The 15,469-nt window shown below is 42.3% G+C and overlaps 2 protein-coding genes across 2 annotated transcripts in view; one reads left to right on the top strand and one right to left on the bottom strand.

Moving 5' to 3' along the window:
• Nucleotides 1–3,488: 3,488 nt before the first annotated feature.
• Nucleotides 3,489–9,069, bottom strand: EPM2AIP1 (EPM2A interacting protein 1). The gene has a single exon (XM_070391731.1). It carries the CDS (start codon nucleotides 8,979–8,981, stop codon nucleotides 7,155–7,157), a length of 1,827 nt encoding a protein of 608 aa, XP_070247832.1. The 5' UTR covers nucleotides 8,982–9,069; the 3' UTR covers nucleotides 3,489–7,154.
• A 340-nt stretch (nucleotides 9,070–9,409) lies between these two features.
• Nucleotides 9,410–15,469, top strand: part of MLH1 (mutL homolog 1) — a 33,953-nt gene continuing 27,893 nt past the window's right edge. Inside the window, exons 1-4 of the mRNA XM_070391726.1 lie at nucleotides 9,410–9,559; nucleotides 12,299–12,389; nucleotides 13,281–13,379; nucleotides 14,061–14,134. Coding sequence (XP_070247827.1) covers nucleotides 9,444–9,559; nucleotides 12,299–12,389; nucleotides 13,281–13,379; nucleotides 14,061–14,134 — 380 coding nt within the window. The 5' untranslated portion in view covers nucleotides 9,410–9,443. The remainder of the gene's footprint in view (nucleotides 9,560–12,298; nucleotides 12,390–13,280; nucleotides 13,380–14,060; nucleotides 14,135–15,469) is intronic.

Genomic DNA, 15,469 nt, shown 5'->3' with positions numbered 1-15,469 from the left:
ATTCTCCATCACTCTTGATGGACATGCCCACGCTGGAAGAAAGAGCATTGTTCCTTCAAATAGGAAACTCCTGAAATGAGTCCTCTAAACAACTGCAAGCATAAGCCAGCTATCCTTGAGCTGGTACTCACCTTTTCCCTGCCAGGAATGGAAGGTACCTCTTGTATTAAGCATATTTTCTATATTCTTGATGATTTGGCATCTGGGACCTTGCTGACCCAAGAGAGACTGAGCGACCTAGGGCTGGCTAATTCCTGGATATTGCTACTTAATTCCTACTCCCCTTTGAGTGTGCCTTTCGTATGCAAACCAATTAATCCAGGGTATATGCTCTTGAATCACCTCCTTTTACACTCCAGGAGGCAATATTCCTCTACCTTAATCATAAAGGCCCTTGATTATAGTCATTTGCATCTTCTCTTTTTATTGTAAGTCAATCCAGCTAAGGGTGCATAAGAAAAGCCGACTCTCATGGGGGGAAAACCCATATAAATAAAATCAGAAACAAATAACACACTGGGTAAATATAATTTATATCACAGGCAAAGGACTAATATCCCTACTATATAAAGAATTCCTAAAAATTTTAAAAGGTCAACAACCCAATAGAAAAATGGGCGAAAGATTTGAGTAGACAGTTCACAGAAAAAATATAGGATCCTTAACACATATGAAAAAAATGGTTCAGCTGGTTGGAGCATTATTCCGTACACCAAAAGGCTGCAGGTTCGATTTCCAGTCAGGACACGTACCTAGGTTCTGGGTTTGATCCCCAGTCAGGGTGCATACAGAAAGCAACTGATGGGTGTTTCTCTCACATTGATGTTTTTTTCCCTTTCTCCCTTCCTCTCTCTAAACATATTCTCGGGTGAGAATATAAAAATATATATTTTGAAAGAAATTATATAAATGGAGAGATATAATCATGTGTTAATCAATAGTATTGTCTTCCAAATAATTTTGTTTTTCCTTCCAGGCATATGGGAAGATGATACTCTGTGAACTTTGGTGTGGTCATGTGATTTACTTTATCCAATGAGAGTGCTTTAAGAACCTGAGTGAATTGCCATACTCTTTTCATTTCCCCCAAATGAGCAACCACACCCTAGATCAGGGGTGGGCAAACTTTTTGACTGGAGGGCCACAATGGGTTCTTAAACTGGACCGGAGGGCCGGAACAAAAGCATGGATAGAGTGTTTGTGTGAACTAATATAAATTCAAAGTAAACATCATTACATAAAAGGGTACGGTCTTTTTTTTTTTTAGTTTTATTAATTTCAAATGGGCCGGATCCGGCCCGCAGGCCGTAGTTTGCCCACGGCTGCCCTAGATGGTATCTTCGTGGTGGGTCTGAGTCTCACAATGAGGACAACTGATGAGCAGGAATCAGTTAATGTTGTCTGTGAAGGGTCACATGGTACTTATTTAGACTTTGTGGGCCACTCTATCACAATTACTCAACTCTGACATTTGTAGAGCAAAAGTGGCCATGGATAATATACAAGTAAATGGGCAAGACTGTCTTCTAATAAAACTATATATAGAAACAAGCACAAAACACATTTTACCTGTTAACCTGGTAAACCCCTGACCTAAAGCAAAGTCCCTGCCCAAGTGAAAGAAAAGTTGTGAGGTACTGAGATTTTTGTGGTTGTTATGGCAAACTACCTCATCCTTATACAGAAACTAGTTGTTAAAAAAGACAATAACACATAAAATACTAAAAATGGCTTGGCTGGTAGATAGTCAGGACACTGCTATTGGAAGACGGAAGAAGTAACTTATGCAAGGGCACTTCCTGTTATGGCCAGGCGAAATTGCCCCTTGAGAGAAGCTGGAAGGCCAATAATGTATCCTTTACTAAAGAAAACAAATATGTTATACTTGCTATTGGATGCATTGGACAAAATGGACAGGAAAGAGATAAGCTGAAAAGAGTTTCCAAGCAGAAATACAAGGAAATAGACATTCACCAATTCAATTACCTATTGAGTTAGGATGAAGCCACTTCTCAATTACAAAAAGATAAAAATGAGCCCTGGCCGGTTTGGCTCAGTGGATAGTCTGCCTGCAGACTGAAGGGTCCCGGGTTCCATTCTGAGCAAAGGCACATGTCTGGGTCGCAGGCTTGATCCCCACTAGGGGGCGTGCAGGAGGCGGCTGATCCATGATTCTCATCAATGATGTTTCTCTCTCCCTCTCCCTTTCTCTCTGAAATCAGTAAAAATTTATTTTTAAAAAATGAGAAATGCTTTAATCCAAAGGTTGCTTAAAATGCAGTTTTGCAGCAAGGGTGAAATCACTGATTATCATTCCTACTGTTGAGATCTCTGAAAGAGTAATGTGCCTCAGATTAAAATCCAATTAAAAGTTTAACACTAGTTAATCCCTTAAGTTGGACAAAATGGCTGGAGAAGATTCTAAGGGTATGGCTCTCCCATCATCTGTTGGCTAGATGTCACTTTTGAGTTAGCTTCACTGAGGAGGAGTCCAGGACAATCTGCAGCTAGAAATGCAAGTGAACTAAATATTTAGTCACCAGGAGGGCTGACTGAGTCACTTCTCTAATATTTTGTTAAATTTACTTACTTTTAAATCCAAGAGCCAGAAATTGTTTGTAAAGAAAAATAGCAAATAAATAGTATGCTATTTCCTCCTAGGGTTGATGCTTACAACAGGAAAATGGACATTAACTTTTTTTAAAAAAATTAAATCCTCACCCGTGGATATTTTTCCATTGATTTTTAGGGAAAGTGGAAGAGAGGGAAAGATAGCAAGAAATATTGATGTGAGAGAAACACATCCATTGATTGCCTCCTGCACGGAGCCTGCAACCGAGGTGCGTGTCCTTGACCAGAATCAAATCCAGGACCCTTCGGTCCGCAGGCCAACGCTCCATCCACTGAGCCAAACCCGATAGGGCGATATTAATTTTTTTTTTAATTTTAATTTTTTTTTTGCTACAAGTATTACAAAGGGTATTACATATGTGTCGTCCCCCCCCCCCCCCGGGCAATATTAATTCTTAAGCAGAATTATCTTTTTATGATACTAGATGTAACTTTTTAATTACTTAACTATTGTTTTAGTCCACTACATAGTTGTCCAGTATTTTTCATCCAGGTTCCTTTAGAAATTAAAAGAATATATATTGAGACTTCTATATCAAGAAGGTAATGACTTATTACATAGTGGACTTATGTAAGCATACCTGGATTTGAATCCTGGCTTTATTACTTATGTTTACTAGGGCAATCTAAATATTCCCCCAACAACATTCATGTAATAAATATTTGAGCCACATGCCAAGTACTGAGCTACATTCTGGGAATACAATGTGATTTTTAGCCACAAAGAACTTCGTTTCATTTCTTAATTTGTAATATGTGGATAACAATTATCCAGTGAGCAGTCTAAGAGAGGACCACAGTGAAGGTCAAATGAGACTGTGAAAGGGCTTCCAAGATTGTAAAACACTACACAAACGTTTATTCATTCAAACATTTATTGAAACGCCAGGCATTGTGCTAATCACTACAAATATAACACTGAGCAAGGCATGAGGTCCCTGCCCTTATAAAGCTTACAGTATAGTAATGATTAATAACAAGTAACAAGTGTGTTAAGTAAGTAACAATTAAGTGTGTTAAGGAAGTAACAATTAAGTGTGTTAAGTGTATGGTTGGGGGGGAAAAAAGGTACTTAGGGAGGGCGTAGAAGGGGCACATAGTCTAGTGGGCATCAATGAAGGCTTCCTAGAGGAAGTGGTATATAAAGTGAGACCTGAAAGATGAACAGAAATTTATCTTAACAGCAATGGTGAAAGCAGTGGAGTCATATGACCAGATATGCCTTTTGGAACAATCTGGCTGCAGTGCGGAAAAGGATCAAAACCAGAGAAAAGGAAACTAATGAGGAGGCTGTCGCTACCATTTAGGTAGGTTGATGGCCTGAATTCAAAAAGCAGCACTGGAGAATTAAGAAAAATGTAGACGGTGGACTTAACAGAAAGGTTTTTGTGAATGTTATGATGTATGAAGAGGGAAAGTCATGGATAACTCAGGTTTTGGCTTAGGCAAGGGCAACTGAATGGGTAGTAGTGGTGGTACTATTTACCAAAAGGGGAAACATGACAGAAGCAGGTTTAGGGGCAAGATCAATGACATACTTACTGTGCTGCCTGAGACAGCAAAATGGACTTAAGTTGGCAAATTAGATATATGAGTTAGGAAAGGCTTAGAGAGAAGATATAAATTTGGGAGTCATTTGCATATAGGTGATACTTGAGACCATGAAAGGAAATGGGACCAGTTAAGATGATGTAGAATAAGAAAACTTAACTATCCCAAGAACACAGATATTTAAGGGAAAGAGGTACCTGCAAAGACGATTGAGCATGCATACCTGGAGACGGTATCTCCCCGAAGCCAAGTAAACATCTACTTCAAGGACAGTGGTCGGTGGTGGTATCAGAGGGTAAGAATATTCACAAAAACTTTGTGAGCTTGATTGTGCAGTTTGAGTGACAATGTGGGACAACAGGAATACAGACAAATCTTTAAAGAAAACTAGTAGGAATGGGAAATATAGAGACATAAGTTTTTTTTAAAAAAAAAAAGTACTTTAACTGTATTCACTGACACAACATACCAGTAACAACTACTTTTTAAAAAATATTAAAAAAAAACCTGCCATGCACTTACAGAATTACTTAACACAGAAAACAGTAAAATACACATTTTTCTTCTACAAACAAAACTAGTTTATAGCAAATTCTCTATTACTCGTGGTTAATTTAAAATCCTTTACTTATATCTCCCCTCCCCACCCACTCAATGACTATATGAAGCGAACTAATTATTACTGTAAGCAAAATATATACTAGAACTTCACAAAATGTACAAGACTTCAATATTTGAGGAACCAGGGTTAGAAAGCAGCAGCAGCTTTCAGGTACTCTAGTCATTCTTTCAATAAAGCACTTGCCATGAAAGAGAATACTCCAAACTATTGGGAAATTACTGGTAGATTTGTTTGTTTGGTTGGATTTTCATTGTGTTGTTTTAAGCCTACTCCGTTTACCAAAATCTCAACTTGACCATTCTTGACAAGTATCTTGTTATAAAACGTGCTTTTCTGCCCTCAATGAATTATATATAACAGATAGAGTCCTTTAATCTGGTTCAGTATTGATTACAGATTTATAAATGCTATTGTGAGCTACCAGAACATGTCGAGGCTTTTACCTTACCAGCCAAACTCAGAATGTTGGAATAGTCTCCCCTATCAAGTTTGCCCAACTTGTTCTTCTAATTTTGCTTCTACCGGTAATTTTCCCTGTCCCTCAAAATAAAATAATCTACACTGGGGGGTCCTACTGGCACTTTGAGAAGAATGATAATTCCTGTGCCAGGTTGACCTATGCACTTAAATGCCAGAACCCCCCACCAACTAGGACAACCAAAAAAATCCCCTGTATGTCCCAACATCCTCTGGAAAGAGGGTTTACTGCCTCTGATTGAGAACCACTGACACAAGTTGGTTCTTTTGGCACTATTTTGATTGCTGAGGCATCAGTTCCTTCTCAATTCCTAGTTGTATCCTGGTTCCTTGAATTTGCTGGACTAATGACCATACAATAATGTGTAACAATAGTTAAGACAGGACTTTAGCACACGTTTTCAAATTGTACTTGAGGATCTATAAACTGGGTCCTGTTTGGAAGTCATTTTACATATTTGGCTTTATTATACGATTTCCTTTTCATGGTTAACATAAGTTTGAAAATTACTGTTTTAGCACAAAGCCGATGGCTCGCTAGAAATATGAAATTTCTAAAATCTAAATAAAGCTGCTTCTTGAGTTAAATACTTCTACTTGTGCACTGTCTTAAATACAGAATGTGGGGCAGCTTCAAAATCTCTAATAAATGCACTTCTATCAGCTAACAAAATCTGGTCTATCACTATAAAGTAAAAAGTTCCCTTTAAGCAGGATTTCTTTATAAAGCAGTAACACCCATGCAGATAGGACAAAGAAGCTAAAGTATCTCACACCTCCTGATCCTGGAGTGCAAAAATATTTTGCTTCATCCTTCTTGCCAGGGCCAAACATTTGTCTACAATAGAAAAAAAGCATTACTAATGGGCAATCATTAAGATTCTATACTTACCATAGTCCTTTAATAGGTGAACTAGTAAAACAGCACCCAAATATGAAAAATTCAGGGTAAACCTCCAATAATTGGTTAGTCTGACCTCCAAATTGCAGGAAGCCTTCTAATCAGCAATTTAAAAATAATTCTTGCCCTAACTGGTTTGGCTCAGTGGATAGAGCGTCGGCCTGAAGACTGAAGGGTCCCAGGTTCGAGTCCGGTCAAGGGCATGTACCTTGGTTGTGGGCACATCCCCAGTGGGGAGTGTGCAGGAGGCAGCTGATCGATGTTTCTCTCTCATCGATGTTTCTAACTCTCTATCCCTCTCCCTTCCTCTCTTTAAAAAAATCAACAAAATATATAAAAAAATAAAAAACATAATTCCTGCTCCCAAAATTTTGATTATTTCCTCTATTAGGAATATCATTATCACTGTGGTGGATAGGGAAGAGGTCAGAGGGAGGAAATCTGCCAATATTTACTCCAGACTCACAAATGTTTTTTAAAAGTTTCAAACATTTTGACAGACAAGTTCCTCCACTGAACGTATGTTCTTCCTTTTCAGGAACTTCTGAACTTGCTATGTGAATTTCTGCAAACAGGCTCAAACATACAATTAAGGAGATGATAATTTTAGACTATATGTATCAGAATTTTAACATTTTTTAAAAAATATGACCTAAAATTTCTTCAAAACACCTTAAAAACAGACTCCTAATTCAATTCACATCATCAGTACTAAACTTCTTTAAAAACAATTACGTCATAAAAGCAAAAGACAACAACGACTTTGACACTAAGTTTGAAAAGAGGTGTTTCATGTTCCAGTCCCATGGCTGCCTCTTGAGATGAGGAGGAAAAAAAAAATCAGAAGAATCTCAATTGTTATCAGTTTGAATGAATAAACTTGGTGCATTCTCACGCTCCAAATGAGTTAACTTGAAAAGTCAAATGTTTGCTTTTAGGACTGGATTCTCGTTGAGTGTTTGTTTCAAAAGCTTATGGATTAGGAGGGTTTCTTGCTCTCACAAGAGCATCCCAATGTGGCTCCATTTCAGTTGTGGCGATCCTAAACAGGGCGTGGAGATGCTCATCTGTTAACGGCTGGCTCAAAGTGTGCTGGTTTCTAACCAAATATGAAAAAGCCTTTTCGCAGATTTCACTGCTATCAAACAAGGATGCCACCTTATAGGCAACCCCTTTGATAATCGGGTAAGTTTCAGCAGACAATCCAGCATAGAACTGTCCCAGGTCTTTGTTTCTGTATTCCTCCCAAAGGTCAGAATTTGCTTGAAGTTTTGTCAGCTCCATCCTTACTGCAATAGGTGCATGTTCAGCTTTAAAGTTAAATGGATTTGCAAAGAGTTCTAAGTCCTTTTTAATGAACTTGAGGTCCTTGAAATGTCTATCAAATTCTTTTTGCAGGCGACAGATCACCACTTTATACCTACCCGGATCAAGAATTTTGTCTTCTTCTTTAATATGCTGTTTAAGCTCATCAACGACTTCTCTCAAGGCAGCAAAGTGTGTTAGATTTTTTTCCTCAATATGTCTGTGCAGTAAATTCAGCTTAGCATCAAAGCTAGAAATATGGTCAAATGCAGTAGCAGCAAAGACTCTATTGAATCGCAGCAGTTCACTGAGGTCTCGGAGGTGGTTCATAATATCCACCAAGAAGCCAAAATCACAAAGCCACTCTGGGTCTGAGAAATGGGCTGTTGTTGCCCCCACCGAAGCCAAGAACGCTTCGATCTCTCTCCTTAATGAAAATATTAGCTTTAAAGTCTTCCCTCTTCTCAGCCAATTGTTCAGACACCGTCCATTAACCCTTTCGCCATGCTCTGACTCCGACGAAGTTAGTAAAGCCTGGAATTCGGGTCGCCGGATGCCTCTTGTCTTAATCAACAGTATCCAGTCAGATACGGTACTTATGACCTGATTAACATCAACGTCGTAGGAGCTCAACAGCTCCAAGTGAAGGAATCCCGAGTAATGGATGACATTCCAACAGTTGGGGCTTACAGCCTTTTCTCGCATGTACGACACCAGTCCAGAGTTCTCACCAATCATCCGCAGGGTGTGGGTGGTGGTTAGTCCCACCATTCGCTGCAGGCTAAGCCCGGCCGTCTGCAGGGCCTCAAGGATTGCCGCCATGAGAGCACCAACACTGAAGTGATTAGTCAGGTTGATAATGGTCAGCAGCTCTTCCTGCACCTCCAAGTCCACGTCCACGCCGCGGACAAAAACCAGGAGGTAGTTCTCATAGGCCACAAAGGCCTGGTCATCCAAGGCCAGGGAATAGGCTCGAAAGTCCTTGGCTCGGTTAAAAAGCTGGCTGCGGAGGTTCTCGTTAATGTTCAGGACCCTCTGCCGGATGGTGTCTGGGGATAAATCAATGCCACCCAAGACGCCTACGTGGTCCGGCAGCACATCATTCAGCATCACCTCCAGGCACTGGTACACAAAGTCCCCCTCACCCCCGCCGCGACCCCTCAGGGCCAAGAGGCGGGCGATGCCGAGGCCTGCCCGCGCCGCTCTCTCCTCGGGAGTGGGCGGGACCACCTCGGGAATGTCGCCCTGCCGCAGGCGCTCCACCAGGGCCTCGCGCTCGCCCTCCTCCACATACCGCTGGTAGTACCTGTGCTCGGCCTCGTAGTGGCGCCTGACGTCGCGTTCGCTAGCGGATACGACGAGGTGGGCGCAGACCAGGCAGCGGGCCCCTTCGCCCTCCGGCGGCTCCACCACCAAATAACGCTGGGTCCACTCGGGCTGGAACCCCCGAGCCTCCTCCACATCCATTTTGCTTCTCTTAGGTGTCATCCACATGATGCCGGAGGTTAAAAGAACGGAGCAGATCTCCCGGAGGCTGCAAAGAGACAGGCGGAGTAGGAGCAAGCGCCAAACGCCACCTACGCTCTGCGCAAGATCACCCGAGCCGCGCGACACCGAGCTCCCGCTAGGGCATCTGCGTTCCGATTGGCCGAAAGAGCGGACAGTGATTTCTGTCGCGCAAGCGCAAATCCTTCTAGCTGCTGGGCGGAAGCTGCTTTAGGGCGGGACGAAGAGGCCCAGGAACCCACGGACCTAAGGAACTTGACTGACGTTCAAACTGCCCAATCAATAGCTCCCTCGCTCGGAAACGGCGCTGCCGCGGGAAAGGGTGGGGGAGGGGGGCCGCGCCGCGTACACAGAGTTAAGGGAATAGCGTAAGCACGAAGCACTGTAGTGATTGGCTGACGGCACGTCCAGTGAGCATCTCGACGTGACCTGGACTCCGCTGGCGCCAAAATGTCGCTTGTAGCGGGCGTTATTCGGCGGCTGGACGAGACTGTGGTGAACCGCATCGCGGCAGGGGAAGTTATCCAGCGGCCGGCTAATGCCATCAAGGAGATGATCGAGAACTGGTACGGAGGGAGTCGTCGAGCCGGGCCTCCTTAGAAGCTACGACCTAACGGGCCGCGCAGGGATGGCGCGGACACGCCTCCCTGCTCTCGGCGGAGGCGTGTACAGCGCATGCCCACCGTGGCGGAGGCTTTGGGGGTCCTGCCTTCTCGCTTCCCGCGCGCTGTCGCGAGACTTTTCTAGGATTACGGGGAGGGGGGGGCGCACGCCTTGGGCTATGCAGTATTGTTTTAATGGTGCCATTAACTAAAGGAATTGCCTCTCAAGTTATAGTCGCAAAAGATGCAAGTTTTCGGTTGGGGAGAAACATCTCTTTTTTTTTTTAGCATTTATTTTTTTTAATTTTTTTATTGCTTAAAGTATTACAAAGAGCATTACATGTCTCCTTCCCCCCCCAAACATCTCCTTTCATCCTTCATCTTATCAGTTATATGCTTATTCCAAAAAATCATGCACATTTAAGAGTACAAATTTTAAGTTTTATTATAAATAGTCAAGATTTTAGGACAGGCTGATGACCTTTCTCTGGGTTTAACTTGTGATTTTCCTGTTGCCAAATTAGTGATCCCACTTGGTGCTTTCCTGCCCTTTTATGGCGTATTCCGTGGATTCTGAAGTTTGGAAATGCCACACAATGTGGAGGGAAAAGGTTAAAAACATGGAAGGAAAGATGGTGTAAACTGTAAACCTCAAAAAAGACATGTTCCTAACATTTCGTAAGAACTTTGTGTTAAAGTCAATTGTTATTAATGAAATCCATACCTTAAAAAAAAAAAAATGCCCCAGCGAAGAGGTGCACGTTTAAAGGGATTTGTTGGGAAAACAAACTCCCCGGGAGAGCGGGACTGAAAGAACGGTGGGTCCGACAGGGATTAGGAGGCAGACAATAGCAGGAACAGGGAACCAGGGCGGGCTTCTCCTTTTGACTTTAATTCATAAAGGCTGGCTTGTGTCTGCAGTGTTAGAATGAACACTGAACATGCTGGGCCTATTGTACTGTGCCAGACAGAATCCTGTACAACAAAACTAAACATTAGCTCAGTAGCTTATCATTAATTCCATAAGCAGAGACTTTTTATGGATCCAGTTATGCTCTTTTTTTTTTTTAAAGCGTCTAAAGCAGCGATTCTCAACCTGTGGGTCGAGACCCCTTTGGGGGTCGAACAACCCTTTCACAGGGGTCGCCTAAGACCATCAGAAAACACATATATATTTACATATTGTTTACAGTAGCAAAATTACAGTTATGAAGTAGCAATGAAAATAATTTTATGGTTGGGGGTCACCACAACATGAGGAACTGTATTAAAGGGTTGCGGCATTAGGAAGGTTGAGAACAACTGGTCTAAAGTTTTACATATGTCTCCTTTTCCCCTCCTCCCCCCAGCTCAGCCATTCCCACCCCAGGCAAGGCGCCCTCCTCCCCTCAGTGTCTGTGTCCATTGGTTCTGCTAATATGCATGCATACAAGTCCTTTGGTTGCTCTCTAACCGCCCCCCCCTTCTCCTGCCATTTGTCTCTGAAGCTGTTCTTTTTTTAAAAAATATATATTTCTTTATTGATTTCAGAGAGGAAGGGAGAAGGAGAGAGAGATAGAAACATCAATGATGAGAGAGAATCATTGATCAGCTGCCTCCTGCACATCCCCCCTACTGGGGATGGAGCCTGCAACCCAGGCATATGCTCTTGGCCGGAATCGAACCTGGGACCCCTCAGTCCGCAGGCTGACGCTCTATCCACTTAGCCAAGCCAGCTAGGGCTGAATTTATTCTTGTTCATCAAATTATGTGGAGCATTATATCCCACATATGAGTGAGATCGTGTAATACTTACCTTTCTCCGACTGGCTCATTTCGCTTAGCATAATGCTCTCAGGTTCCATCCATGCTGTTGCAAATGGTAACAGTTTCTTCTTTTTTATAGCAGCATAGTATTCCATTGTGTAGATGTACCACAGTTTTTTAAGCCACTCATCTGCTGATGGGCACTTACTAGTAGGTTGTTTCCAAATCTTAGCTATTGTAAATTGTGTTGCTATGAACATACAGTTATGCTCCTTTTAATATGTAAGTCAAGATGGCTAAACAACTTCAACTCAGGGGCTCCTGAGAAAGGTCTTTAAGTAACGTATTGTCTTATTTCTAAAATAAGGAATTTCTGTGTGAGGAATCCTTAACTTATCTTTCTCACACAGCACCAGCCTGAGTCTGTTTTTTTTTTTTTTTAGCAGGTGCTCTGTGCTTGTAGGCTATTCTCTGAAGGCACAAAATATTCATTAGCTTCTTAAAGAACTTTCTGCATTGCCATATTTTCTTTCCCCCAATATATATTTTCTGAAAGAAAAGGGAAGAGTGGAGAGGAACATGTAGAATTTTTAACGACATTTTAATAAAGTCATTTAGGAACCCGAGGCTCAATCAAGTTCGAGTAACAGATGGTTGAATTAGTAGAGAAGAGGGTAAGAAAAAGGCATGTGCTGAAGGGACCTACTTCTAACGTCACTTTCCTAGAGGAGCAGAAATGGTGGTGAATATCCTATTGGAGATGATGGTTAGCCCCTTCTGCCTCTCCCCTTTCTCTAAACATAACAGTGTAGTCACAGAGCCTGTAAAACAAAGGAAAAACATGGATCAGACAGTCTTATATTTATTTGGAGTTTGTTTTTTATTCGTGGCTCATAGGAAAATTTGTGCATTCAGGTAGTTACAGACTGATATTTCTTTTTCTGTTTGATTTGCCAGTTTAGATGCCAAATGCACAAGTATTCAAGTGGTTGTAAAAGAGGGAGGCCTGAAGTTGATTCAGATCCAAGATAATGGCACCGGCATCAGGGTAAGTAGAACCTCAGACTCAGAGGAGCAGGATGTTTGTGTGCTCGGTGAGATACCTGCAGGAAGTGGCAGAACCTTGCCCTGTTCTAGGAACTGGGCTTTAGTGGATGGGACTGTTTGACTGAAAAATTCAACAGCAACAATGATTGTTTATTGGGTTTCTATTTTCTATTGGGCCCTGTACAGGGGAATAAGGAGGTCAAAGGAGTGAGTCATGAGGCCATTTAAAGAATGAGTGTTCTGGGCAAAGAGAGCAATACCTGCAAAATCCAGGAAATGGAAGCATGCCTGACATATTTAAGGATCAGCAAGGAGGCCAGTGTGACTGGAACAGGAGATGAGATCTGAAAGATAAGCAGAATGTGGGCCTGTGGGCCTGTGGGCGGTTGTGAAATCTTCAGCTTTTACTCTGACTAAGGGGGAATGCTATTAGAGGGTTTTGAGCAAAGAGATAACATGGTTTAGTGAGTTTTATAAGAACCTCTTGTCTGTAATTTTTACTACAATTAAATGTATCTGTAAAATACATCTAGATTTTTACTAAAGAAGTTTTATAAAAACTGGTAATCTTTATAAAAATCCATGAGACAGGATAAGATTGTCAAGAGAGTGTGTGCAGGTAGAGAAGAGGGCCAAGGGTGGTGTTCTGGGTTACTCCACTGTCAGGGAGTAACAGAACCCAGCAAATGAGACAGAAATGAGACCAGTGAGGAGGAAGGAGCACCAGGCCAGTGTGGTGTTCTGGGTGCCAAGTGAGCAAGTTACTGCTCATTTAGAAACTCTTCTCCTCAGAGGAATACCTTCTTGGATTCATTCAAGAAGAGGGAGATTCAAAAGGATTTCGAAAAAAATGAGTAATATAATAATTTACTTATTTTTTGGTATCTTTTAGAAAGAAGATCTAGATATTGTATGTGAGAGGTTCACTACAAGTAAACTTCAGTCCTTTGAGGATTTAGCTAATATTTCTACCTATGGCTTTCGCGGTGAGGTAAGCGAAGGGTTCAATAAATGTGTGAACTATCGGCCTGTGATGACATTTCTACCATTTGTCAGCATGTTTCTCGGTAGATAAACAAGATATACTATTTACTTGTTAGATAAAAGTAAATCTAAACAAACTTAAATTCAATTTGCCAAAACTGAGATTTGTTTATAAATACTTAATGTACCATAAATAATTTTATCTATAGGGACCCCTATGACATTATGTATTTCTTTTTTTTAAAAAAATATATTTTATTGATTTTTTTACAGAGAGGAAGGGAGAGGGATAGAGAGTTAGAAGCATCAATGAGAGAGAAACATCGATAAGCTGCCTCCTGCACACCCCTTACTGGGGATGTGCCTGCAACCAAGGTACATGCCCTTAACCAGAATCAAGCCTGGGACCCTTCAGTCCGCAGGCTGATGCTCTATCCACTGAGCCAAACTGGTCAGGTTCCTTTTGGACTTTTAATATATTTTCCCTGGTGTTAGTAATTATGCTACAGATTCAATTTGATACCCGTCTTTGTTTTTAAAATGTGTTATCAAAATGAGTGAACAGGGTGCGCATTGTTGCCATGTCGATGCAGAGTGGAAGAGGCAGTGTCGATAACCTTTCCCTTAATGATGTGGCGGGGTTGACTCAGCAGTGAAGTTTTTTCATTCCGTTTCCTTTTCTTCCTAGGCTTTGGCCAGCATAAGCCACGTGGCTCACGTTACTATCACAACCAAAACAGCTGATGGGAAGTGCGCGTACAGGTACAGCGCTGTCTTCTTTTTTCATCGATGTTCACCCAGAGGTGTGCTTTACGGCTACATCTCAAAGTAATCCCATCCACACAGCAATGTTACCTTTTGTGGCTGAGCTCTTGGGTTAATTTTCTCGCCTCCCTTTGGATTAGGGAAGGTTATTAGGTGATAATCTTATTTGAAGATAAGATGTGACATATCACATGTGTCTGGCAAGCTGTCTATTACACAGACATAGTCTAAGTGGTAGGGTATTGCTTTGAGCTGACTGCAGGGCTGCGGCTGGGGTGCTGGAGGCTCCTGATTGCCCAGCTGGCTCGGGAGCCACCACTCCCTGCCACACGTGCATGCCTGGGCTGGCGTGCCTTGTTGTGGGTGCCGCCGACCATCTGTCCTGCTGCCACAGTTTTCAGAAACTGATGAACAGCCTTGGAACAGAACAAAAACAGGGTTCAAAGAATCAGAATCACATCTTTGTTTTTTTTAGGTTCTGGCCATTCACTGGTGGGCAGTTCTGCCTGTCTCTCGGTCCCTTGGGCAGACAGATATGTGAAGTAGAGAGAGGTGGAGCATTTCAGTGTATCCAGCACTGATGCTAGAGGAATTTGACTCTGAATATAACTGCCCTAGGACCTGGGTGGGGGAGGGCTGATATGATTAGAATCCCTTCTCACAAAATGGGGAGCCTGAGGCACAACTTCCGTTCCTTCATCTCTGGGCGTGTTTGCCCCTGCTCAGGACCTCCAATGGCTCCCTTTCCGGGGCGGGATGAAATGCAGTCATTATCATGGCAGCCAGCGCCCTCCTAACATGCTCTCAGTCCACCTTCCAGCCCCTCTCTCACACATCCCCTGCTGCTGTGTTTTCTAAAGCCTCTGTTTTTCTCTTCCTGGGTTATCTTCCCTGACCTCTCCTCCTGAAACTTATTCCTCCCAGAGCCCAAATGAGTTGTCACCTCTTCTGTGACACTTCCACCTGCCCCCACTCTCACCCCAGGCTGGCTGTTTCCTTCTCTAGGTCACTTAGCCCATTGTTCTCCACTTTTGGTAAAAGTCGGTGCCCTCACTAGATCAAGAGCTTTCTAAGGCCTGTCTTTGTTGCCGGGGTCTCTGCAGACCTGGTACATGGTAGCCCCTCAATAAATGATTGCAGAATTACTGAAAAAAATTCACTGTCATCTTAGTCACTGGCAAAACTATTCTTTGTAGCTCAAAACTCAAGAACTAAAAAGCAACATTTGCTAGAAGAAAAGGGATATATACACTTTTTTGGTATCCATTTGGAATGTTTATGGGAGTAGTGGAAAAATAAAAAAATGGTTATTAAGAAAATATATAACATGGC

Source organism: Myotis yumanensis, unplaced genomic scaffold (assembly GCF_028538775.1).
Source record: "Myotis yumanensis isolate MYYU_CA2020_CCGP unplaced genomic scaffold, mMyoYum1.0.hap1 SCAF_14, whole genome shotgun sequence".
In the NCBI taxonomy this organism is placed as follows: domain Eukaryota; kingdom Metazoa; phylum Chordata; class Mammalia; order Chiroptera; family Vespertilionidae; genus Myotis; species Myotis yumanensis.
Note: the sequence above shows the minus strand (reverse complement) of the source record. Positions and strands in the feature narration are given on the sequence as shown.

Coding starts and splice junctions, on each gene's coding strand:
- EPM2AIP1 (XM_070391731.1), bottom strand. CDS start 8,981: ATGTGGATGACACCTAAGAGAAGCAAAATGGATGTGGAGGAGGCTCGG.